The sequence below is a fragment of the Lissotriton helveticus genome, chromosome 6, assembly GCF_964261635.1.
Source record: "Lissotriton helveticus chromosome 6, aLisHel1.1, whole genome shotgun sequence".
NCBI classification, from domain to species: domain Eukaryota; kingdom Metazoa; phylum Chordata; class Amphibia; order Caudata; family Salamandridae; genus Lissotriton; species Lissotriton helveticus.
This window is the reverse complement of record NC_136067.1, coordinates 949,033,777-949,058,409: the sequence shown is the minus strand read 5'-3', so window position 1 is coordinate 949,058,409 and position 24,633 is coordinate 949,033,777. Positions and strand designations below refer to the sequence as shown.

The window sequence follows — 24,633 nt, the reverse complement described above, 5'->3', positions numbered from 1 at the left end:
TACTTGTTAATGGTCAACTAAATGGTCAGCTCAGTTATCTCCAATTACAGTTTAACCCCAGGCCAAATCTGACTTTTTATCCAGCAGTCATGTGACCATGTCAGAGTCCAATGATTAGAAATCCTTCAAATGTGAAGCCGAAAAATTCAGCTGTCACTCTAATGCTTTACCTTTACTTCACTTTTGATCGCTCATCTTGCTTGATATTTCTGTAACAAAGCATGCACTGAAGGGCAGCCAAGCCTAGCCAGTTAATACTACACAACATCTCGACCTTTTGCCATCTTCCATCATGAGATGCAGAAGACTGGTTGTTCAGTTGTTAAGTGACCACACATAAACATTGGAACTAGTTTCACACACAGATGCAGTCTGAGACTTCTTGGAGTACTGTAACCAAGATGGAACCAAGTCTGCATATGGAGCGTTCTGTTGATTGATATGCAAGTTGTTCTGTGGTCCTGTTAATATTCACCTCCTCTCCTTTATTGGTTGGGAGCAGCTGTGTCTAAAATGTAGGGTGCCCTTGTTTAGCAGTATCTTGAGTAATAAGCAGAGATGAGTAGTCCCTGAGAGACATAGTCCACACCTCCCCAGAGTTAAAAAACTGAATGAATTGGCTACAGGTTTCCACAAACTGAACAGGAGTGTATAACAGCAGTGATATCTGACTGTTAGCTTTCTATTTGTGTTTAACTTGTGGTGATAGATTGCAATAAATATGTCTTTTAGAATATGTAACCAAACTTAGTGCCTAATTTAGAGCACATCGAATGGGTTACTCTGTTACAAACTTGACATATGTAATTTCTGCCATATTACAAGTGCATTATATCCAATGGCACTTGTAATACAGCAGACAGGATATCAGTCACATTTGTGAGTGAGTAACCCGTCCATTGAACTCGAAAGCAGACCCATAGCTAAAAACCATATTCTGGTGGCAGTTGGTGACCCTCAAAAGTGAAGGATCGTCAAGCCAGTGCCAAACGCAGTGGAAGGCACTGTGATATATCACAATGCCTTTAGACTCACGTTCCAAAGCTCTCAATCATGGCTTGTTAATAAAGGCTGAAGGCAATGCAAGTTTCTCACATAGCCAGTCAGTGGTCGAAAAATGTAAAAATAAAATGAAAAACAAAGAAACCTTTTTCGTCTTGATTGCAATCAGAGCGAATCCTCCTGAAGCCTCAGCCAGTTCTCCTCTCCAAATACCGAGCTGCTTGATGCAGATGAGCAGCATGAGAGCAGTACCAGGATGGGCTGGAGCAGGTTGCTTCTATGCTCCAGCAGGCACACCCAGCTGTCTAAGATAGCTAGGTGTAGAGGTTTACACTGCACATATCAGGCTGGCAATCGCGAGACAGCCGGCCAAAGAGACATGTGCAGTGTAAACTGGTGGAGTGAGCACCACTCCTCTGCTGCCAGTCAGCAGCAGCCCCTCCCTCCAAACACTTCTCAGGCTGGGAGCAGTGAAAATAAAATGGCAATTACTTTTATTACCATTTTTTTCCCACCTGTGCTGTCCTGGCAGCCGGAGGGTGATGCTTCTTTGCCCTCATGGGGGGTGGGCACCATTGCTGTAATGTTGGGTGTTCTTCTTTCATTATTACAAATATTTAAACCTAAAGTAATTAAAACTTCCTATTTTCCAATGGTGTCTTCCTGCTAGCGCCTCTGCACTCTCTTTGCAGGAGCAATCATTCATTCAATAGAGGGTGGGTCCCTCTTAAGTACTGTCACCCGTTGAGCCACCAGACAACCGAAATATTGAAGTTCTGACTCCCCCCCCCCAAGACATTAGAGATCTGAATAACAAAATACTTTATTCTAAAGTGCACAAAAAATGTAATCTGCAAATAATGGTTCCTGATTCTTTAACTAGCACTCTGCAGTCTGTATGACTGCCCAAAAAACCTAAACTCGCAGAAAATCTGCAAATATGCCCCCCCCCCCCTCCATATAGATGAAGGGCTAGGGTTGGAGATGGGAACACTGATGCTAAGGGGCAGGAGGTTGATATTGATAATCAGTGTCATCTTAAGGATTTTTGTTCCAAACAACTTTGAATTTTATAATCTTATTATCCTTAAACAATCACACAAAAACAGTTTAAATATGTCTTGCCTGGAGCATACAGATCCTTAAAATGACTGTGCAGATAGAGACGTTAAAGGCAGAGGCAGGACAAGGGGGGAGAAGGATTCTTATAGTGAAATTAATAAAAGTCAGACAGAGAGAGAGAAACTGAGAAAGATCACTTTAGGAGGGTGCCACTTGTAAAGGGGGGCCTTGGGCAATTGCCCACTTTGCCCATGCCTTAATAGTCGTGGGTGAATATGTTGGAAAAACCACAGTCTTTGTTGGTAATCAACAGGGGCGACTCCTCCGTTTGAGCTGATGAGAGTCACCCTACAGGCCAGAGCTGAAAACTAAAATGTAAATAAATGTTATTTATTACCATTTAATTTTCTAGCAACCGACCCGTACTGAACTGAGTGACAGGACGGGGCCAGTGCTGCCGAGTGGCAGCAGGGAGCTGTGCACTTTAAAATGCAGATGTCTCTTTGGCCGGCCATCTTGGGATGGCCAGCCAGACACGCGCATTTTAAAGTTGTCTCACCTAGATGTGTTAGTCAGCTGGGTTAGAGAAAGCAGGTCTCTAGTACTCTTGAAAGCGTGGAATGAGGCAGCACCAACTAATCTTGGCTAGTGAAGGAGGACGTCACGTCGCGCCTCAGGGTAAGTGTTTTATTTTTCTTATTTATATTTTTGCATCCCCCCCTGCCCTCTCTCTGCCTAGCCGCCCTCAGTAAATGGTAGCCACCACTGGTATACAACATCATTTCCCGTGATTTTTACATACTGTCTGTGAACTTAAACCTAGTGTCAAAAAACTAGGGTAAATATGCTGATTTAGTGTGGAAAATACCAAACACTCCCAAAAAACTGTGGTGCATTTACAATCGCTTAGCCGTAAACCTGCACATAATTCAGTAGCAGAAAATGTACTGCTTTAGATGTACTATCAGAAAACATGTGTCTTCTTTGATGTAGGTGCGTATGTTATAAAATGTTTCTTAATCCCATAAAAGAAGTACCTTAACAAAAATAGTAGGCAGAACCCTGCCAATTGGAGAGTTGCAATTTATTTGTGAATCTGCACCTACTTTTAGGCACTGATCACACACTCACTGGGCTACCAATCTTAAACTGTTGAAGGGAAATCATCTATTGGGCCTTTTCAGGAACCAGCAATAATGCAAGTGCGTTGCCTACTGCAGCAAAGCTTTATCAATGACAATGGTAAATCAGGAAAACAACAAAAATAGTTAACATGTTTTCATCCTTCCATACGAGTGTCTTCGATGACTTGCTGTGGTTCTCCAACTATTTGTTATACCCACTAACTTCAAGCCTTGATTAGATGATCACTGAATTAATGGCTGTTTCTTCTTCCCACAGCACATCCGGGTTGGGTGGGAACTGCTCCTCACTACCATCGCCAGGACCATCAATGAGATTGAGACACAGATCCTAACGAGAGACGCCAAGGGCATCACCCAGCAGCAAATGAATGAATTCCGGTCCTCCTTCAACCACTTTGACAGGGTACAGTACTCACACATTTCCCTACACCAGACGGAGGCCCCCAGAGGGGAGCCTTCTTGCAGTCTGCTCAGCTCTTTCATTGTGCAATTTTAAAGCTTAGTCAGAACTTAGAGTTATACGTGAGTTATCATTGTCTGGGCATAACTGCCTGAAAACCAAATTCACATTTTATATATGGGTGACCCCAAGGAGCAAATGCCTTCCAAGCATTAAACATTCACATATAATTCTGGAAAGGTTTTTTTGTAGGAGGCATCAATGTTTCCAATAATTATCTTCTCACTCTTGATGTGCCTTTATTATTCATTTATCAAAAACATTCCAAGCAATCATTTTTATGAAAATTGCTAAAGTCAACACGTTTCAGAGCATATTGCTCCTTCTTCAGGGCTAGATTAAGGTTTAGGCTGTACTGTATTGTCCACTACTTCTTTATCACATTCCTACATCATTCCATGATTAACAGTCGCTAATTACGTGTTTATATCCTTTCCAGTAAATTTATAGCTTAATCATATGCTAAATTGTACTTAATGTAGACACTTCTATCTAAAAATGGTGGTCTCCTTTGCTGAGCTTTACTCCAGAGAAGTAACACTGAGTTGTGAAATGTGTGTTGGCACTTTCTCATTTCCCCTGAATCTGGATTTGAAATGTTTACTTGTTTTGCCCCTTGATTACCACTCACTGCAGAGTCTAGTATTCACAAAAATATGAAAGACAATTACAAGATTGATTCTTTAAGAACTCTGTGCCAGTTATTTTAATCCTAGGCATCCAACCAACAATTAAGTATCAAACTTCAATGATATTAACACGAGGTATAGAATGCGGAGACTGGCTCAGACAATTTAACATACTTATAACGCTGGCAATTAAGAAAGATGGTTGGCAATATTATCTGTTCATTATAAATCTGCTGAATAAGGAATATTGAAGAGAGGGGGCTAGGGGTGCTAGAAGCTTTACTACCCACATGCGTTCGATTTTAATAGCTGTTAATTGTCCGTTCACCTCACTAAGCTACTTCACTATTAATTTTGCTTCCGCTCTTTATGCTCCTACTCTTGTCCAGGCCTTTAATTTTGGTGTTGGCATACAGTAGTGGTTAATGTCCTCAAAGCCCCAAGAAGAGGTCAATAATGTTTAAGAGTTTGTGCGGTATTGAATTGAAATGCTGAGCTAATAACTGGTGGATATGTACAACTCTAAGATTTCTCATGTTTTGTTTTGGGTGGTTTGAAATGCATGGAGACCTCACAGTACAGAGAACATCTGATATTGCCAAAACTAGCTGTACTCCTTAAAACCCTGACTTTCTTTGCCTCTGCTAATTAATACTGTAATCGTCCCTGACTGCCAGAATTATTTGCAACTAACACTTTTTTAATTACTTTCTTTCTAAACTCTTTGTGCGTCATCCATAACATACTACAAGACTGAGTCTGGGGAGCTGCGGCCTGAAGAGTTTAAAGCCTGCCTCATCAGTCTGGGACAGGTTGGAAATGATCAGCAGGTAGTGCACATGGAATGCTTTCACAAATGGATTCCGTGCTCTTTGTATTGTTACTTTAAACCAGGCACCTCTATCCTGGTCTTTCCTACTCCTTCCTATCAATATCCTTCACAACTTTATTTATGTGATTCTGCGCTAAACAGATTAGGAGGTGGAAAACTTACTCAAAGATTTGCTGTTTACCTACTGGTGATTACCTTCCTTATCCCATAACTTACATAATTTCAGGCATGTCTGCCTCACCCAAAGCAACACAAGACTTAGCTAACCACAGAAAAGAAAAATGTACCTCTCCTTCCCTCACACCACTCACCTTTCTCTAGGAACTGTCCTCTAAAACAGGCCATAAATGGAAAGGATCCTCTCACTTCATCCTGTCATCGCCAAGCACTGTGGACCAGGGCTGGAGAATAAGAGAGGGAGGGATGGAAGGAAGGAAATACAGGGACACGGGAGGTTAATCAGATAAATGAAGAAATGAAGATTACCAGTGAATAATCAGTGCTTTGCCGCATCAGACCTCCTCGTCATAGTCCTTATACAATTTGAGGATATCCTAAAGCAGTATGAACCCAACCTGCTCCCACAAAAGAGACAGACTTTATATATTACAGAAAATGCATTAATAGAAAATTTAGCAAGGAATTACCTCTGATAGGACCTTGGCCCCAAACTCCATGAATTCTTTGTTGCTGTGAGAAATGATTGTAGAAATAATGGCTCAAGTGGTAGAGTGACAAATATCTCTTTTGAATGTACCTCCTGCCTCTGCCCAAGAGTGGAATGACCTCTCACTGTACCAGCAAGAGAGGCTCCTTAAGCTTCATAAGAAAAAGAAATCGCAGACGTCATTCAGCAACTGAGGGAAGAAGCTGAAGCTTGCACCCATGCTAAAAAACACCAGTGTTCAAAAAGAGAGAAACACAGAGTCGATAAGTAACAAAAGTAGAAATGTAAATTCGAATTTCTCCTGTGACTTCTAGTAGATGTAAAGATTGCCCCTCTTGTGAAGAAAAATGAATGAAGAAAGAAGCAAGAGTAGTTTCATGTCCTTGGTGCATTGTAGATAGTACATTAGGAATCAGGAACACAGAAGCAAAATTAGTTTGTCTGGGAAGATTGTCACGTAAGAGTCTCATAAAGGCTCAAAGGGACACTCCTACAAAGCCTCAAGAGTTAAAAATAGATCCCAAAATGAGCAACAGGTCTGAAAGCAGGACGGTGCAGTGCTAACACTGGTAACAAATTACCACCTTGCCTCTCCCTGGAGGAAAGCCCACATCACCATGCGCGAAAGGAATTAACATCTGACCACTGATAGCCCCATATTGCAGAAACTGAAGGATCCACAAGGTTCAAAGCTACATGGATCAAAAGAATAGTTCTAGGAAAGAAGGCCAATGGTTTTAATATGATTGTATGGTTTTAGCTCTCGGACAGAAGCATCCAAAGTTGAAGCGAAACCTAATTGCTATAACTCTATTGTCTAAAGCATTGAGCTGACAGCAGAGGCTGTGTTAGGAGGTCAGAGAGAGAAGATTTCTCTGAAGCGGGATAGGTTCCAGAAGAAAGATCCATTCTGGGGAAACTGTTAGGATGTGAAGCATAGAAAATCACTTCATTTATGGCCAAAATGGGACTACCAGAATGACATTTGCCACTTTCTTGTGCAGTCTTACTAAATATTTTGCAGCAGAGATCGGGGAAAGGCATACATTGGCAGAGAGGAGAAGGATAGGATAGAGCATCCACCCCGCAAAACCACAACATGAAGCGCAAACAATGAAGTTCATTTTTGGCATTTGCAAAGAGGTTTGCTTGAGTATTCCAATATTGCTATGAAATGCTTCAGAGAGACAGAAGTTGTGAGAAGTAGGAAATTCTTTGTTCACACGGTCTGCTTCCATACTGTCTATCCTCAGATATGGGGATCTGACTGAACACAAAGATGTTATTCTGTTTAACAACCTATCTGGAATCCAAAGTGGTCAGAGAGTGAGATCCCATACCTTACTGTCTTTTATATAAGACTATGTGACTGTATTGTCTGTTTGTTTCACAATCACCTTACTCTCCTTGAGAGCAAACTAGAGGAGATCACAATGCTGCTTATTCACTCCAATTGAAAGATTGAGTCCCTTCAATGGAAAGCAAACATTTTGGGCTGTGAAAATCTCCAAAGTATTTGCTACACTATTTCTCTGACATCTGTCACAATAGGCCTAGGGCGGGAGAAAGGAACACGTTTTTTTCAGATTTGATGGACCATTTCAAAATTGTTTTTATGCTCTCTGGACTTGAGATCCTGAGATGGTAGGCTCAAAAAATGAAATAGATGTTGCACCAGAGTACCCAGGTGTAGACTATTCTAAGACTCCCTAATCACACACAAGACTTGTGAATCGAGAAAACACAAATACAAAATGGCTATATCCAGACCATAAAGCAACACTCTTTGCCTGCCCCAGGCAGAAACTCACTGTGTCTCGCCCAAATTTGTGCCCTGTTTGGTGCAGTCTCTTGAACCATTAATACAGACAGTAGATGATGGAAATTGGACAGATCCCCGATGCTCTCAGAACGAGAAGAGACACAAATGCCAAATGAGCCTGGAAGCTTGCTCTAGTTAAGTCAGGCAGTAATTCTTTTGACTGATAAGAAATCTGTGGTGGGTTAAGAGATGACACACTGCTCCTTCATCTGTTGTGATTCTGGACGGGATGGAGACTCAATTATGCAATCATCAAGATAGGGTTGGAAGGGGGCGTGGCTTAAGCGCCAATGTGAGCAGCAGCGGACTCCGGAGCTCCTCCGCGGCTGCCCTCTAATACAGCTGATCCTGATCTGATATCTAAGGCCCCGGCACTGCATTTCATAGCGGAAAAGCCGGTGCACACCCTGGACTGAGTTTAGGGCATCGGCGAGGGCCCTCGGGGAAGGAGAGAGTTAATCCCCCTCATTGTTGCAGGCCTCCGAGAAGGGACTTAACATGGTGGCCCCGCGCGGAGGCTCTGGCGCCTGACCGCGGCGGCGCTTACTGTGGTCAGAGGAGGCCCCAGGGTTCTCTGCAACCCTGACGACGCCACCGGAGCGGAGATTGCAGTTTCCTTGGCTCTGGAGGTGAGGAGACAATGCACATTGTTGAGTGAGGACAGTTGTATCCCGGCTGGTCGGGAGCAGATGCCTGCTTCCAAAAAGGCGGCGCCCGGGACATAGACGGCACCGTTTGGAGTTCGGCGCGAGCTGTCAACCCGCTCGCTGGGCGGAAAATCGCATGCCTCTGCGCACGGAGGCCCTAGGACTGGCCCGGAGATTGGCACCTGCTGACTGGTGTCCCGGGGCGGCCCGGAGCGGACTGTGGAGCGGCCTGGACTCGAAGAGGGGGGGCGGAGCTTGAGACCCCGGCCTACACCTTTGCCGCCTCTGCTGCCTTCCCGCCTTCACTGTCTCTGCCGCCTTTACTGCGCTTGCTGCCTCTGCTTCCGCTGTGAGCTTCCCCGGAATGGCGCAGTGGGGTGTGCCCTTGACCTTTGCCTCACTCCGACGTTGTGCCACCCTAGCTGCCGGCTGGGCCTCTGTGTGACTCTGGGGATACTCTTGCTTGGCCCTACGGAGGTGGTTGCTCATCCCCCCGGTGTCTGTCTGCGGCGGAGGGGGCTCAAAAGGGCGGCTGGTTCGGCGACGGAGGATGCTGTAATAGAGGTGGGTGAATTCACCACAGACTGCCTGGCTTGGAGGGTGGAGGGGGAGAGCGCGGTGGGACTCCCCTGTGGACTCCTTGGCAGGAGGACTGTGGCGGTGAGGAAGAGGTTGGCACACCTGGCTGGGGGACCCACTGGCAGGTGGCTCTAGAAGACGACCCCGCGGGACGACTGCAGCCTATGGGACAACGTGACTCGAACGGTGCTGGTTGAGTATCTCGGTGCTGCTGCAACTGTGGCGGACTTGTGGTGGGATCGGAGAGATGGCGAGCTGGGCCACCTCCTGGCAGGCGCTTTCCCAGAGACACTGCATAGAGACTTCCTGCTTGATGCCCGGCAGCCCCTCACTGTGAAACTTCTCTGGGGGTGTTTGCGCACGACAGGCGGAGGGTGGTTGGACGGCGATCACTGACCAGCCCGGCCCTACTGATTGCACTGGCGGTGGGGACCAGTGCTGGCCCGGAGAGCTACTACAAGGGCGGCGCTCTTGTTCTGGGAGCCGTGCATTGGTGGAAGGGGGCGTAGCACAACTCTGTGAAAGACAGTGGGACCTGATTGCACTGGCGGTGGGGACCAGCGCTGGCCCGGAGAGCTACTACAAGCGCGGCGCTCTTGCTCTGGGAGCCGTGCATTGGTGGAGCTGTGCATTGGTGGACGGGGGCGTAGCACAACTCTGTGAAAGACAGTGGGACCTGGTTCCTGTGGGCTGGTGACGGACCGGCACACGGTCGGTGGGGCGCCTGGGGCTGCGATTTCCGGAGAAGCTGCCAGGGGAAGGTGGTGCCTTGCTGGTGTGGGGTGGGTCCGTGGACTCCCCAGGCGCTGCTAGTTTAAACCGGGTGTGCATAACACAATGTGCAGGGTCTCGAAGAAAAAGGGATTTGGGGTCCTACGCTTAGACGAGTCGGAGCAGCACACGGAGGATGAGGATGGTGACATTGGGAGGCGGAGACCGGGAAGACCCGGGGACCCTACCCTAGGAGAAATCATGCAGGCCATCGTGGGCTCACTGGAAGCACTCGAGAAAAGGATGGACGCCATTGGTTCGGATCTCACCTGTAAATGTAAATGTGTTGGATTTGTAAAGCACACGGCTGCCCGTAAGCGTCCCGGCGCTGGAGACCGCTGGGGAACCCGTCCTGGCTTTCCCTGTGAGATGGTCCCTTCTGGGTATCTCCAAGGTGAAACCAGGCACCCCCGGCGTCTGTGGGGGGCCGTTGTAGAGATGAGGCAAGCTTAATGCCCAGAGTTGCCGAGTGTGATCCCTGGTTAGAGTAGGCGCCGAGGCGAGAATTATCGAGTCCGCTGACCCTGGTCTACGACCCTGCCGCGTTGGGAATTGAACCCTGGTCCCGGGCCACTCTCTGCTTCCGGGTCTGCCGCCTCTAACCAGTGAGCCACACCACTCCACCTTACTGAAGGATGACCATCGGAAGCTCAAGGAGAAAGTGGCGACCCACGAAACTGCTATGAAGGACATCCCGGATACAGTGGCTGCCCTGTGCCACTCTTTGAATGAGGTGACGCATAGAGTCAAAGTGCTGGAAATCAGAGCAGAGGACAGTGAGGGGCGCTCGCGGTGCAACAATCTCCACATTGTGGGGGTTCCGGTGCGCGAGGAGGGAACAGATGCGGTCCGATTCCTGGAAACCTGGCTGAGAACAGAGGTAGCACCAGAAGGCCTGTCCCCATTCTACGCGCTGGAGTGGGCGCATAGAGTCCCGGCTCGCCCTCCTAAACCTGGAGCTCCACCGCGACCAATGGTGGTGAGACTGTTACATTATCGGGACCGGGACTTTATCCTGCAGAGGGCTCGAGAACAACAGAATTTGCAAATAGGAAACAGCAAAGTGTTGATATTCCCGGATTACACCTGGGAGGTTGAACGTCAACGGTCATCCTTTCTGGCTGTTAAGAGAAAGCTGCGCCAGCTTAATCTCCCCTACGCCATACTATTTCCAGCGGGTGACTGCAGACGAGAAGACCCACTTCTTCCTTACGCCGCAGGCAGCATGGGACTGACTGGAGGGTCGCGGTGGAGCGGCGGCCCGCACCTCACAGGAGTCCTCGCCAAGAGAACGGCAGGCCCCGAGAAGGAGACCTACTTCTCCAGTGGATCAACGTCAGGAGCGAGACAGTGCGGTGCGGGTGGTGGTGGCCAACAGTGGAGGAGTGATTAGCCCTGCGAGCAACGATACGGACAATGAGAAGAGCGGAACGGAGAGCCCACGATCAGGTAGTGCCCAAGGACTCTCGTACGTGGAAATGCTGGACGTCACCCGCAGACTGCCGATGCAATGATTGGGTGATGGAGCTGCAGAGAGTATGCGGGGCACATGATAAAATGTCTGCTGCGCTTCTTGGGCCCAGGGGCCAGTTTGATGTGGGGCAGCACGGCGGAAGATGACTCTCCAGGAATGCCGGGGACCCAACTGGCTGAGCAAGTTCCTACAAAGGAGGGGGGGGCGGGGTTCTGGGGGCATTGTGCGCGAGTCACACGTTACCTCCCAGTTATGGTTCTTTGTAAGAGCAGTTTGGTTTGGATGGGAACCTGTTCTTGTGTGCCTGTCCTGGGGTGTGGGAGTTGGGTGAAGTTTGAAGTTTAGATGGGGTGGCGGAGGGTCAGACATGTCGCTAGGGGGGCTTTAGAGGAGCACCTGCATGAGTTTGATCCATGGGCACCTCCATAGGCCTTAAAAATCATGTCTTGGAATATTCGGGGGATCGGCGCCACAAAATACATGCATACTTGGTACGGCAGGGAGTGCAAATCGCACTGCTTCAAGAAACTCACTTGACGAAGGCAGAGGGAATGGATTTACAACGTCGCTGGAGGGGGAAGGTATTCCACACTACCTACTCGGCCTATGCCAGGGGGACGTTGATTTTGGTGCGGGCAGGGGTACCATTTCAATGTGTGAGGCAGGTGGTTGATCCGGAGGGCAGGTTTACAGTGGTCACGGGGCGACTTGATGGGCGGGACACCACACTAGGTAGCATATAAGCCCCCAATGTTGAACAGTCCACCTTTTTTGCACAGCTTTCACAGAAACTGGCAGGGGAGTTAACGGGCCCAGTTCTTCTGGGGGGGGGGGGACTTTAACTGCGTGATTGACGTGGACCTGGACCACTCAAACACGCTCCCTGACGCCCCTGCTCGTAGGCTTGCAGACATCAGAAAAGACTGGCAGCATCGCTGGGGGCTTACGGACACTTGGAGGGCTCATCACTCTGGGGACCGAGACTACTCTTTTTTTTCAGTGGTCCATGAGTTGCATGTTAGGCTGGACGCTGTGTTGTGTTCCCCTGATGTCCACATACAGACCACGAGTAGTGAATACCTGGCTAGGACAACCTCTGCTCACAACCCCCTTTTGGTGGACCTGAACTGGGTTCGACTTAGAAAGGCGATCCCTAATTGGCGTCTCCGAACGGAAGTATTGGAGGACCAGGCCTTCCGAACCACCATAGGTACTGCAATCGAGGACTGTTTTCAGCATAACATGGGCACTTCTTCTAGTCTGCATAATGAGTGGGACGCACTCAAGGTGGTGAAACATGGACAGTGCATTGGGGAAGCTGTGGGAGTCCGTAGAACTCTATTGAGTGAGGTACAGCAGGCAGAACGACGGCTCAGGGAGAAAGAAAGGGAGAGATCGGGACGGGAGGACACACAAGAAGGGTTGCTGAGGGTGAAGGAAGAGTTGGCAACGCAAGTGGAGAGACTGAGGTGCTTTGATTACAGGGCATATATGGTGCGGGCGCATGCGTAAAGAGATAAATCCAGGGCGCTCCTAGCTTGGTTGGCAAATCCAGCGCGCAGAGGCACACCGATTCTTTATTTGCGGGAAGAAGGGGGGACGGTCCATTACGGACAACAGGCCATTAACATGCAGTTCCTAGAATACTATTCCACCCTTTATTGCAGTAAGTTGGACCCTAGAGAACTAGAGGAAGGGGACTTCCTTGACATGGAGTTACCCCAGATTGAGGCGGGAGAGGCAGAGAGCTTGGGCCGACCAGTGGAATTGGGCGAGGTCCGGGGAACTATCAAGCGCATGGCCAAGAACAAAACGCCGGGTACTGATGTGTTGCCATCGGAGTTCTATGTCACTTATATCGACGTGCTGGCTCCACAGCTAGTGACCCTTTATAACCGATTGAGGCAGGATGGCTACTTACCTAGCTCAACAAGGGAGGCAGTAATTGTGCCACTCCTTAAGCCGGGTAAGCCGGAGTGGGATCGTACAGTGTACCACCCCCTGGCAATGTCAAATACGGATTATAAGATTCTGAGTGGTATCTTGGCCAGCCGCCTGATGGTGCATATGACAACTCTGGTGCACGGGGATCAGGCTGGGTTCATTCCTACCCAGAACAAGGCCATGAATATTCGGAGATTGTGCCAATTGCTGCAAAGGGCAGCGGCAGGGGGTGATGAGGCGTGTGTACTATCGATAGACATTGAAAAAGCCTTCAATAGCTTAGAGTGGCCTTATCTGTTTCCGGTTTTGAGGGCCTTTGGCTTAGGTGACGGTTTTGTGGCCTGGATAAAGATTTGTACGCTCGCTCGACGGCCAGGGTCCGGATGGGGGCTGGCAATTTCTGCGGCTTGTGACGTAGGCAGGGGAACGAGACAGGGCTGCCCGCTGTCTCCCCTCCTGTTTGCCCCGGCAATGGAGCCTCTGCCGGTTCGCGCACGGACAGGGAGACACTACATGGGCCTGGAGTGGATGGGACAGATGCACTACATTGCTCTATATGCTGATGATTTGTTAATGTTCCTTACTAATGCTACTGATGAGCTACGGGGCGCCCAGGAATTGCTGGAGAGGCTGGGGCGAGTGGCAGGACTCAAAGTCAACTGGGCCAAGACCTGTATGTTCCCGGTCCGTGGGGGACGAGGTGATCCTCCTGAGGGGCTCGATGTACGATGGGAAGACAGCTGCTTACCCTATTTGGGGGTCCCAATCTATCATGAGGCGGCTGACTTATTTGAAGGTAATCTAGGGCGGGCCCTGCGAACTACCAAGAGCAATCTTGAATTCTGGGGGTCTCTACCTTTATCGGTTGCGGGGTGAGTGGCGCTACTAAAAATGATAACCCTGCCCCGTTTGCTTTATTACTTTGTCACACTGCCGGTTTGGATCCATGGGAAGTGCTTTGCCCAACTAAACTCCATGGTTTCGAGCTTTCTATGGGGTTCAGGGAGGCGTAGAGTGGCGTTGACTACTATTATGTGTCCCAGACGAGAAGGGGGCTTTGCAGCGCCTGATTTCGAGGCTTACTACCACGCGGCCCAGTTCCAATGGTTCGCGCGACGGATGGCGGGGAAGCTAGGAGTCGAGGTGGATCAGAGAGGTAGGGATCTGGGGCTTCGTCACCTGATTCGGATTCTGCTCCAGCTCCCGGTGCGTGAAAGGGAGGTGCCCGGAGATCTATGGGTGCTACGACGAAATAAAGCGAGCCCTGCGTATGCGCCTGAGATTCCGGTGCGGTTGTGTGAGGAGCTGCCTCACGGAGAGGATTGGCAGCGACTGCAGGAATGAGAGGAGCTGGGGATCTTCTCCATTGGGGACTTATACGAAGATGGTATCCTTTTACCATTCCAGGACCTTATGGAAAGACACAAACTGCCTCCTCAAGACTTCCTTCTACATGCGACAGTGACGGCCGCTGTGCGCAAACACTGGAAGAAAGGGATGGAGGAACCACAGGTCTTCCTCCCTTGCCAGTACGTGGTCACCTCCGCGGGTAAGATCAAGGCGGTTACATGTCTGTATCCGAGACTGGGGCTTAAGGGCTCCTCTAGAGGAACTGCGCGCTTAATGGGAGGCTGACTTGGGAACGCCCATAGAGGCAAGACCCTGGGAGATGCTGGAGGAACGAGCATGGAAATGCTCTTGAAATGCGAGATTTCAGCTCATACAATTCTATGTGTTTCATAGGGCATACCTCACTCCTTACAAAATCAATGAGTTTTTCGGCTCCCACACAGTCTGCGATGCAGACTGGAAAACGCAGCGTTTATGCACATGTTTTGGGATTGTCCTTTGCTTAATGAGTACTGGGGGGAGGTCCTGGCCAAGCTGTCTGAGGTGACGGAAAGAGAGCTGTAGCCTACTCCAGGGGTGTGCCTCTTACACTGGTTCCCCCACACTGCACGCAACAAAACCACCAGTAAATTCCTGGACCTGGGGTTAGTCCTAGTCAAACGAGAAATTACTAGCCATTGGAAGGCGTTCACAGTCCCCAGTGTGGCGTGCTGTCTGCCGGAATTTATAAAGTGGGCGGACTGCGAGGGGACACTCCGGCTCCACCTGGCTCAGAGAACTGACAATGACAGATTGTGGGACACGACGAGAGCCTGGGTGGCGATGGTGGACCTTCTTAAACACCCGGCTGATGATGATGACTGATCCCTCCAGGTATGGGGGTCACCCTTTCCTACATGAGAACACAACCATAGGCCGTAGGGTGAGAAGATGGATGGGGAGATGACTAACAGGGGTGCATCCTCCCAGGTGGGACATGGACCACTGCCACAGGGATTTCAAAGGAATGTGAGGAATAAATATTATGCAACAAGGGCGCTGTTAGGGAGAGCGACATGTCTAAGGGGAGGAGGGAGGTGGGGTTAATGGGAGGGGGTTAGAGATGGGGTGACTGAGTTGGGGGAGTTTGCGTTCTTTGTTATCTGCTATGGTGAATACGTGTCGACAGTGCTTACATCATCTTGTGGTAACACGATTCAGTCCCTCAGGGCTACAACACAAGTCGGGTGGGATATGGCTCCGGCAATTGATGAACTACTCTACTCACGACGAAGGAGATGACGGGGTGGATGTGCTAATGTTACACGGGGCTATGACTTGCTGCGGACACAACTAATTACTGAACTGCGCGCTTATAATATGTTCTATAAGATCACATGAGTGCTGCATCTATGTGAAACAAGGACAATTAATAGTTTGTTTAAAAAAAAATCAAGATAGGGATGGAATACAATACATAGATTAAGAAGAATCTCCACCATCAGTGATATGAACATGGGGAATTCTTTTGGCGAGGTGTGGGTCACAAAGGTAAGATTTGGGACAGCCAATGGTACCCCTGAATGTCAAACCTGAGACATCTCTAATGTACTGGATGGATATCTAAATGTGAGTAAGTACCCTGAAGGCCAGTGGCTGCGGTGAACTCTTCTGGAGAGACCAAATGAATGATTCTTTGAAGTGTCTCCAGCTTTAAATGTATTGCTTCAAATAAAAGTTTAGACTGATTACGTTGATGATCAGCTGATGCTTGATTTTAATATGTTATGCATTCAGGAGTAATCCTCTGACCCACGGCTCATGGTGGGACTGGAATCACTACATTCTTCTCCACTAAATCTGCTACTCCCTGAATAGAGCCACATGTTTTTATCAATCCAGGGGCCAAGGAGTGGGAACAGTGCTGGAATCTGCTGGCCTCACATCAAATTCAGACAATGTCCTTGCTAAATGATCTCTTGCCCTCAAGAGTTGGAAATGGATCCCTTCCAGTGGCGTCTGCCTCAATGTGATGGTCCTGGCGTTGGTAACCTCTCGCCTGGACTATGGCAATGTTCTTTACTGTGGCATGCCCGCCTATAGCATGCGACGACTTCAGCTGGTTCAAAACCAGGCTGCATGCCTGGTTTTCAACTTGGTAAAATCTCATCATGTCACTCCCCTTCTCAAGTCCCTACACTGGCTCCCCATCCGAGAACGAGCCCAGTTCAAGTTGGGCTGCATCACTTTTCAAGCTTGTGCTGGCACAGCCCCTGCCTTCATTTCTTCAGAACTCAAACCTTATGCCCCTGTCAGAGAGCTACGCTCTTCTGCCCAACTACTGCTTACAGTTCCTCGCTTTAAACGCAAAAAGTGGGGTGGCATGAAATTTACTACACTTGCCCCTGCTTTCTGGAACTCTCTTCCCCTTCACCTCAGGTCCTGTACCCAATACACACTTTTCCGCAAGGCGTTAAAAACCTATCTTTTTTCTCTAGCCTTTTCTCCATAAACTTCCTCCCCCTTTCTCTCTTCCTCTGTCTTTTTTTGCCCTCCTGGGCTCAGTACTTCACAGCGCCAAGAAACCGCCAGGTGTACGTGCGCTATATAAATATTTTTAAATTCAATTCAAATACATACCTGTAATAGAACGTTTGCGTTGACATTTCTTTGCCATTGAATACATTTTAATTGGAAGTATGAGTGCTTCCTAGCAGGCAGATGGACACAGATCTTATCTCATCCTAGCACATCCTCCGGGCATGGGTAGCCATAGTCAGGACTTCTACCTGGATTCAGTGCTGAGAAATGCAATGCAGGAGGCTCCTCTGGGGCAGAAGTAATACTGGAACCCCCTCCTGTTGGTAGATCGGTGTCTACATTGATGACTATGGGATGACTGATGGAACGACACAATTGACTTATGCTGCCTTATAAAAATCTGGGTATTCTTTTGTCTCCCTAAAATAAGACAGATGAGCTTCTATAAATGGTCTCTAAATGGCTTAATCTCCAAAAGGATATCTTAAAGAGAGCTGCTTTTTGAGCACCATATGCCTATCAGCCTTTCAGAATAATTTGTCCTCAGCCTGCCATATTAGACCTAGAGGCAAATGTAAATGCTTTTGAATATCATAAGTCATATTGGATAGAAATTTGACCTGAACCTCCATGTTTAATAGAAGTCCTTCACAAACTGCAGAGACAATGCAACTTCTTGAAACGTCTTGGCTAGATATTGTGAAGGGTAAACTTCATCAACACTTGTGTTCGTGGGAAATTCAAACCAGCATAGATTTTTGTTAGAGTAGCCTCCACTCTGATGAATAGGTGCCAACACTAACACATTCTATGTTACCTCTGAGGAGTGGCTCATCATGATTGCCAACATGGGGTCAAAAGTCAAAAAAGAAGAAAGGTCTATTTCCCTTTTAGCCAAAGGGAACGGATTTCTGAGAAACCCAGGCAAAGCTTCTTTGCCAGGATCTCTCCACCCTGTTAAAACGAGGTCCATAATTTCTCTGTTAATCGGCAATCTGTGACGGCGCAAAACTTTTGGAATCTTTGGAACATTCACAAACTGGTATTGGCATTTTGTCAATGTGCCAAATTTTGAATGTATTGGCATAGTGTCTTCTGCTGGTAATTTGAGATTCTCAACTAAATCATACACCATTTCCTTCTTTTATCTTGGTGAGAAGAATAGTGAAACCTATCAGTGTGTTTCCCATGATGCCTGGTCACACAACAACACGTATAAACCAAAGCAGTTTTCTGCATATACATAAGATTACAAACACGATCCAAGGTGGCTGAAGCAATTGCCTGTGATCAAAAACTGTCTGTGAATCCTCAGGGCTGTTAAATTAAGCAATTGAAAGGACTTCATTGCAAAAGGCATAAGTCATGCAAGAAATGCTGCCAGCTTTCAATTACCACTGATAAGGATAGAGCTAATAGCCCATTAATGCTTGTAGACAGATGGGGTAAAATCCAAAACTCTTACTGAGGTTCTTAAAGCGAATTATGATAGAATTGCCAGCTTATCAAGCACTTACAAGACCAAGACAACTTCTGACCTCACACCTATTTATCTGCTAGACTGTGAGTCCAGATCTGAACTACTACAACACAATCATATGTTTCCCATGTCCTTCCTCTTATTGGTCCTAAATCCAAAAAAAGGTCAGTAAGGAAGATAACAAAAGGTGAAGAAACTCCATTCCCCATGAGGGTCTCTTCTCCTCTCTCTCATGAACTCCAAATCCTTTAAGGAGCACTAGACCCACTGTGCAGATGTACAAGTGAGATTGGGGTAACAAAATAAGGGCCCAGAATTCCCAATCCAGAGTGACAGTTATTCAGTAATAAGAGGTCAGACCCAAAGCCCCATGGACCAAGAATATCAAGAATGCAGCCTTACTTACTGACCTCAAAGAAGATTTTGATTGTGAAGGCCTTGCAGTGAATATGGACACCATCCTGCTTGGGCTAGGCCCTCGTACATCCTGAAGAACCCTTCTCCGCTTCTCCTTCCGGCCTCTTCCTTACATACTCAAGTGTGGCTGTTGGTGAATCGATTCCCCAGGAAGGTAGCCCAGCACAACTTGAGATTCCATTGACTTTTTAAAGAACTTCTTTCATAAGAAGCCCATGCCACGCTATAGAGAGGATCCCCTTTGTTGTGCATCATTAAGATCCTGGAAAACAAAAAAATACAAAGGATTAACTACATACAACAGACACCCTACCACAACCAAGATAACATCTGTAGGGACTCAGACAAAACAACAGGAGGAGGTGAGGTGATCCTTCACATTTGTGGTCTGTACTAATAGACTGGGCTTAAGTAGAAGGGTGCAGATCAGAGGGAAGAGTGATATATTTTCTGTATCTGGATCATGGGGTGCCTATGGAAGATGGACAATCCTCGAATTATGTAAGGACTGGGACAAGAAAGGGTTGAGGAGATAATGCACTTTTAAACCTTAAATTACAGAGACTCAACTCAATAGAGCCCAAATAAAAAGACCATAATGCTCATCAAAAGGAACAAGCATTATTTGGTGTAATTTTGGGAAGAGTTCTGGCTATTTTCAGCTGGTGTGATTATAATTTTTTAATTCTACATTGCAGTCTGGTGCCACAAAAAGCAACAGAAACAAAACCAGCGTCTGAATAAATGTGCTGGCCCTATGCCTGTTATAAAATGTTTACATTGAAAAATGTAACCATTGAATGAAATTGTAATTGGAAGTATGAGTGCTTACTGGCAGGCAGGTGGACCCCGAGCAAGTATTGAAATCCTTTTTATTGAAAAGGATATGCCACAAAAAATAGAAGAAAATGTCAACCTCTTAAGGTGGGTGAGCATATGCTTGCAAACAAAATTTTAAAATAAAAATAAACAGTCATTGCGTATAATTCTATTAGAACAATATGTGTGCATCTTAGCAGGCTGGAGTAGGTATAGTAATCCTTGTTATTTTTAATGCACAGTCGAAGAAAAATTGATAAGTATTGACACAATGAAAAGGTGCTATTGACATTGAATTACTTTAACCTGAAGAAATAGTTTAAACACCCATAGATGGCTAAAAAAGTATAAAAATTAGTGTAAAGAATGGAAAGAAAAAAACATTGGTTAAGTAAAGTATTGAACCGCCAATCCTGAAGTACAATTCTATTTAAGCAGATGTGCACGTGCGATCAGAAAGATGCTGCCACTCGCAGTGAAAGAGAGCAATGGGTGAAGTGGGCTGGTCTTTTTCCCCATGCTGTATGCTGTGGTGGATGGAAACAAATTGTGAAGGACAGATGAATAGGCCAATTGATGATGAGTGTTGGCTCACAGCCCCTTTTTATATGTTTGCATTTTTATTTATGAATATGAATACATTAGCCTGGCAAAACAGCTAAAGCACTGACTACACCTATATCTGTATGCGTAACCCAAAATAAACAGAAGTAGGGGAATTTAGCCGGTGAATAATACACCATGTAATTTATAGAGGCCTCCAAGCACAAAGATGTATAAAGGCTGTCCACACCACACACAATGTCACTGAAATACTTCATGACAACAGCTTTAATATGGAGAAATAAAATAAATGACGACATATGCAAGCATGAGAAGTGCAGCCAGGGAATGTGTTGCAGAAAACGTGTGCACCAGACTGGCTCTGTGGGTTCAATGCCTGCTTTGGAGTTTTGTGAGCAGGTCACAGAATTGCAGTACATCTGCTCCAAGGCCCCTTGTGTCCTTCTAATAATTAATAGAAAGAGCAACAGGTGAATTAAAAAATGTGCACAACTTAAACAGCATAGAAAGCATGGTGTGTACTATATAAAGAATCAACATTTCACTGCAATAACAAGAAAACATTCATTGATATGCCAGGTTCATTAGTTACAATTTTAAATAAAACTTTCCATTGATACAGCATTATAGCTAGTTTACAATAATTTTGTTTTCAGGCCAACATTAACAGTCACCGGCTATAATTAAACCGGAGAAGAGTGTGACCACCCCTTTCCATCATGGGGCCAGTGACTTTTTAAGATTGTTGTGTACCGGTAGGCGGGGTGCGTCCTCTTGGTCCCCATCCTGTAGCCTACGTCTCCTTGATAGCGAGCAAAGGTATTGACGCCTTATTTTGTCAACTGGGGTCTGAGGCGAATGAGGATAAAAAGAAATTAAAAAAAAAATTATAATAATGTTTTCAGCGCCTTTGCATTTAATTTGGACATATAGACATTTTGATTGAAAGGGCTTAAAGGGGTATAAGAAACCCAGTTAGGTGCAAATACTGTATCTTAAACAGTACTCAACAAACAATAAATAAATGTATTCAGTCAACATTTAAATCTGATAAAAACATATAGCTTCGTATTCCTTACCTTAGAATATTACCCAGGTGTCAGACTGGATCTGGAAACTTTTCAAGCATACCTCTGCTTGCCGGCTTATGCTATCCTTCAGCTCTGCATTGTCCTTGCTGGAAGTAAAGTGATCGGGCCTATATAAACATCACCCCGGTGTGCTAACTTACATTGTTTTCTTTATGTGCCAGTCAGTACTGGTCCAGAGAGAGCTACCTCCATTTACATTTTGACTGACCTTGTTTCGATGTTTTGTTGAAGCTTTTTAAGCAACATCTGTGTCCTAGTGTGTCAGGGACGTCCCCCATAAAATGGTGGGTTTAAACCCTGTAATGCCTGTCACAGGCAGATGTCTGTTACAGACCCTCACCATGTTTGTCTTTGGTGCTTGGAGCTGTACATGACTCCAAGACCTGTAAGGACTGCTGCACCATGCAACCAAAGGCGTTGCAGGTGTTGAAGCTCCTGGTTGTCCAACGTCGAACGACTCCATGACATCCGAGATCCTGGTCATGTGGGAAGTCCCTGGACCATTTGTGGAGCCGCTCTTGACGTTCAGCTTCACAGGCCAGTCTGGTAAGTTCCACCAAAAATTCCACCTCTAAAGTAAACCTTGGCACATTCCATACTGCTCCACCGAACAGGGAATCCAAGAGGCTGGATAATTTTGGCAATAGGATGTTCACTTCCGCCAGCCTGACACTGCTGTTGGTGAATACTACATGCCTTTTGGGCTGATACACCCACACCATTTGGGACTCAGTTGCGCTAGTGCTGCCCATGGTCTTGGAGAAGGCCTGAGCCATTCTGACCAAGGCATATGCTGCGGATTGGACGTGATCCACTTGCTAGGCAGAGCAATTGTGCCGTCATTGTCACTCAGACACCACACCTGTGTAAGATCAACTAGCTTTTTAGGGGATGTCCAGGATTCCCTCATGGACATGCCCTTTGATGACACTCGCCTTGTGTCATGTCATTTGAGCCCATGCATAACTGGCCACTCCATCTGTTGACCATCAAAACAGCTTTCCTGATGGCCATAGCATTGGCCAGAAGGGTCAGTGAACTACATGCACTATCCATCCACCCTCCCTTACATGTTTATTTCCCAAACAAACTGGTCCTGAGAACATATGCCTACCTCTTACCAAAGGTCTTCCTACCCTTCCACGTAGGCCAGAATATCACTCTGCCTACCTTCTTTGCTCTGCCTCATCCTTCCAAGGAAGAGCAGAGACTCTACCTTCTGGACCCAAAAATAGCCTTTTAATTCTACATCGATCATACAAAAGAGTTCTGGGTGGACAATCAACTCTTCATTGGGTTTGTTGGGGACCATCTCATGATGGATTGCACTGTGCATTAAAATCTGCTATGCTTTGGTCAAGAAGCAACCCCTTAAGGACTTGAGTGCTCATTCCACCAGAGCCAAGGCTGCAACCACTGCGTCAGCTCACGGAGGCCTGATCCTGGACATCAGGCAGCAACTTTGGTGTCTTACCACAGTTTCGCCAAACACTACTGCCTGGAGAGTCAGGTCCTTCATGACAGGCACTTTGCCCGTTCAGTCATCCAGGACTTCCTGGTCTAAATCATTTTGCAGACCCTCCTCGGTGAGGTATTGCTTGGGTATCTATTCTAAGGCAACTAATCTGTGCTAGAAGTATCTATCAGATGAAAAAGGTACTAACCTTTGGCAATGTCCCATCTGGTAGAGATTATCTAGTAGTATATTCCTTACCGACCTTCCCATTCTCCCCGCTCTGTGAATGATTTCTCTCTGTACGGTGACCCCTTTGAAGTCACTAGTGCCGGCACACTGGTACATGAAGATACTTTGTGGCTCTGTGCTTGTGGTGTGGAAATGTTGTGTAAAGTAACTAATGTCAGCACTCTTGGATGGCCCCTATATAGGCCTGTGCACATCACTTCCAGTGCACATGACGAGGTACTGCTCGAAAAGTTTCCGGATCCAGTCTGATGCATAGAGAATATTCTACGGTAAGGAATCTGAGGCTAGATAAAAGTCTCCATCAGATGAGGTGTTAGTAAAGGTAAGTATCTTGTTTTTCATGTTCCGAAAAAGGCTCAATGAAAGTGAAAAAATTAATTACAGAAACTTTAGCAAAAACTAATTTGGGAAAAGTAGTTAGTCTCATAATAGTGCTACCTGATAAGTCAGGAAACACATTTTTGCATATCAAAGCATTTTTTAAGGCTACCTGAAATGTTATGCTTGCTATAAAGTTTCAAATTAATGCGCATCACAGTAAATATATATATATATATTTTTTTTTTGTTAGAATACTTTCGTCACTAAATGTTTGTTTTCTTGCCTTTTTATTTCTTTGTTTGTGCCTGTCTATGTTCTGTTGCCCTTCTTTTTTACCTTTATATGTATGTTTGCCCATCTGTCTGGCCTCTCCTTGTGTTAGCTGCTTGTTTTTCATTCCTCCGACATCAACATCGCCTTTTTTGACCATTGCTCATCGTTGCATGGACTCAATCTTCTCCTGAACCTTCGTGGGTGTGGTGGTGGTGGTCTCTTCTTGCACCTGTTGTTGATACCTCTACTTCATGTATGCCCACCAATGTGTTTGACAAACAGAAGAAGAATGGGCTGATGGACCACGATGATTTCAGAGCATGTCTCATTTCAATGGGCTATGACCTGGTATGACAAGATGTTAAAATGTGTTGTTGAGTTTGACTTTTTGCATGACCATGTTGTTCACTTTGGATTTATATCCTTGAATTTTAATAGAGTCATACATTTTGTATTGGGTTCCTACCCTGGTCGTGAAAGGTATATATCGATTTCACCACTGTGCCTGTTGGTCAACTATGAACATAGAGAATTGCCCCCCACATATATATTCAGAAACTGTTCAGGAACTTAATGAGTAATTTCTTAAAATATATTGGGAAAACAGAGTAAATGTCATAATTTTTACATAGTTAAACATTATCAACATATTAAAGTCTTTTCTCCTTCGTGGACAAACTAAAATCTTAATTACTATTTGGGAAAATGTTAAGATGTGCAACTTAATTGCAATATATTTTATAACTCTGTTGCTTTTTGAATCTGGTACAAATGACACCAGTAGAGAAAATCTTTATCGTAACTGAGAACATAAAGCATGAATTGTATTTATTTGAGGGAATTTTGGTATTTGATGATCAGCTCTAGCTCTTTCATAGTTATTTTCACTGAGCTTTCGGGGTCTTACAACCACAAAACAAATGGCGGATTTTGCATAAAATGTTTTTAAACACTTTTAGAAGGGTATACACATTGGGACCTTATTTACCAAAGTTCCAAGAAGACCCATGAGCAGTGTCAATTTAAGCTAGGTAAAGTAACGTTCTAGTTAATTGATAA

General features: G+C 46.2%; 1 protein-coding gene across 1 annotated transcript in view; it reads left to right on the top strand.

Annotated features, from left to right (window-relative positions):
* Window positions 1–24,633, top strand: part of ACTN2 (actinin alpha 2) — a 296,075-nt gene that overhangs the window by 256,310 nt on the left and 15,132 nt on the right. The window contains exons 18-19 of the mRNA XM_078648602.1: window positions 3,466–3,612; window positions 23,857–23,922. Coding sequence (XP_078504728.1) covers window positions 3,466–3,612; window positions 23,857–23,922 — 213 coding nt within the window. The remainder of the gene's footprint in view (window positions 1–3,465; window positions 3,613–23,856; window positions 23,923–24,633) is intronic.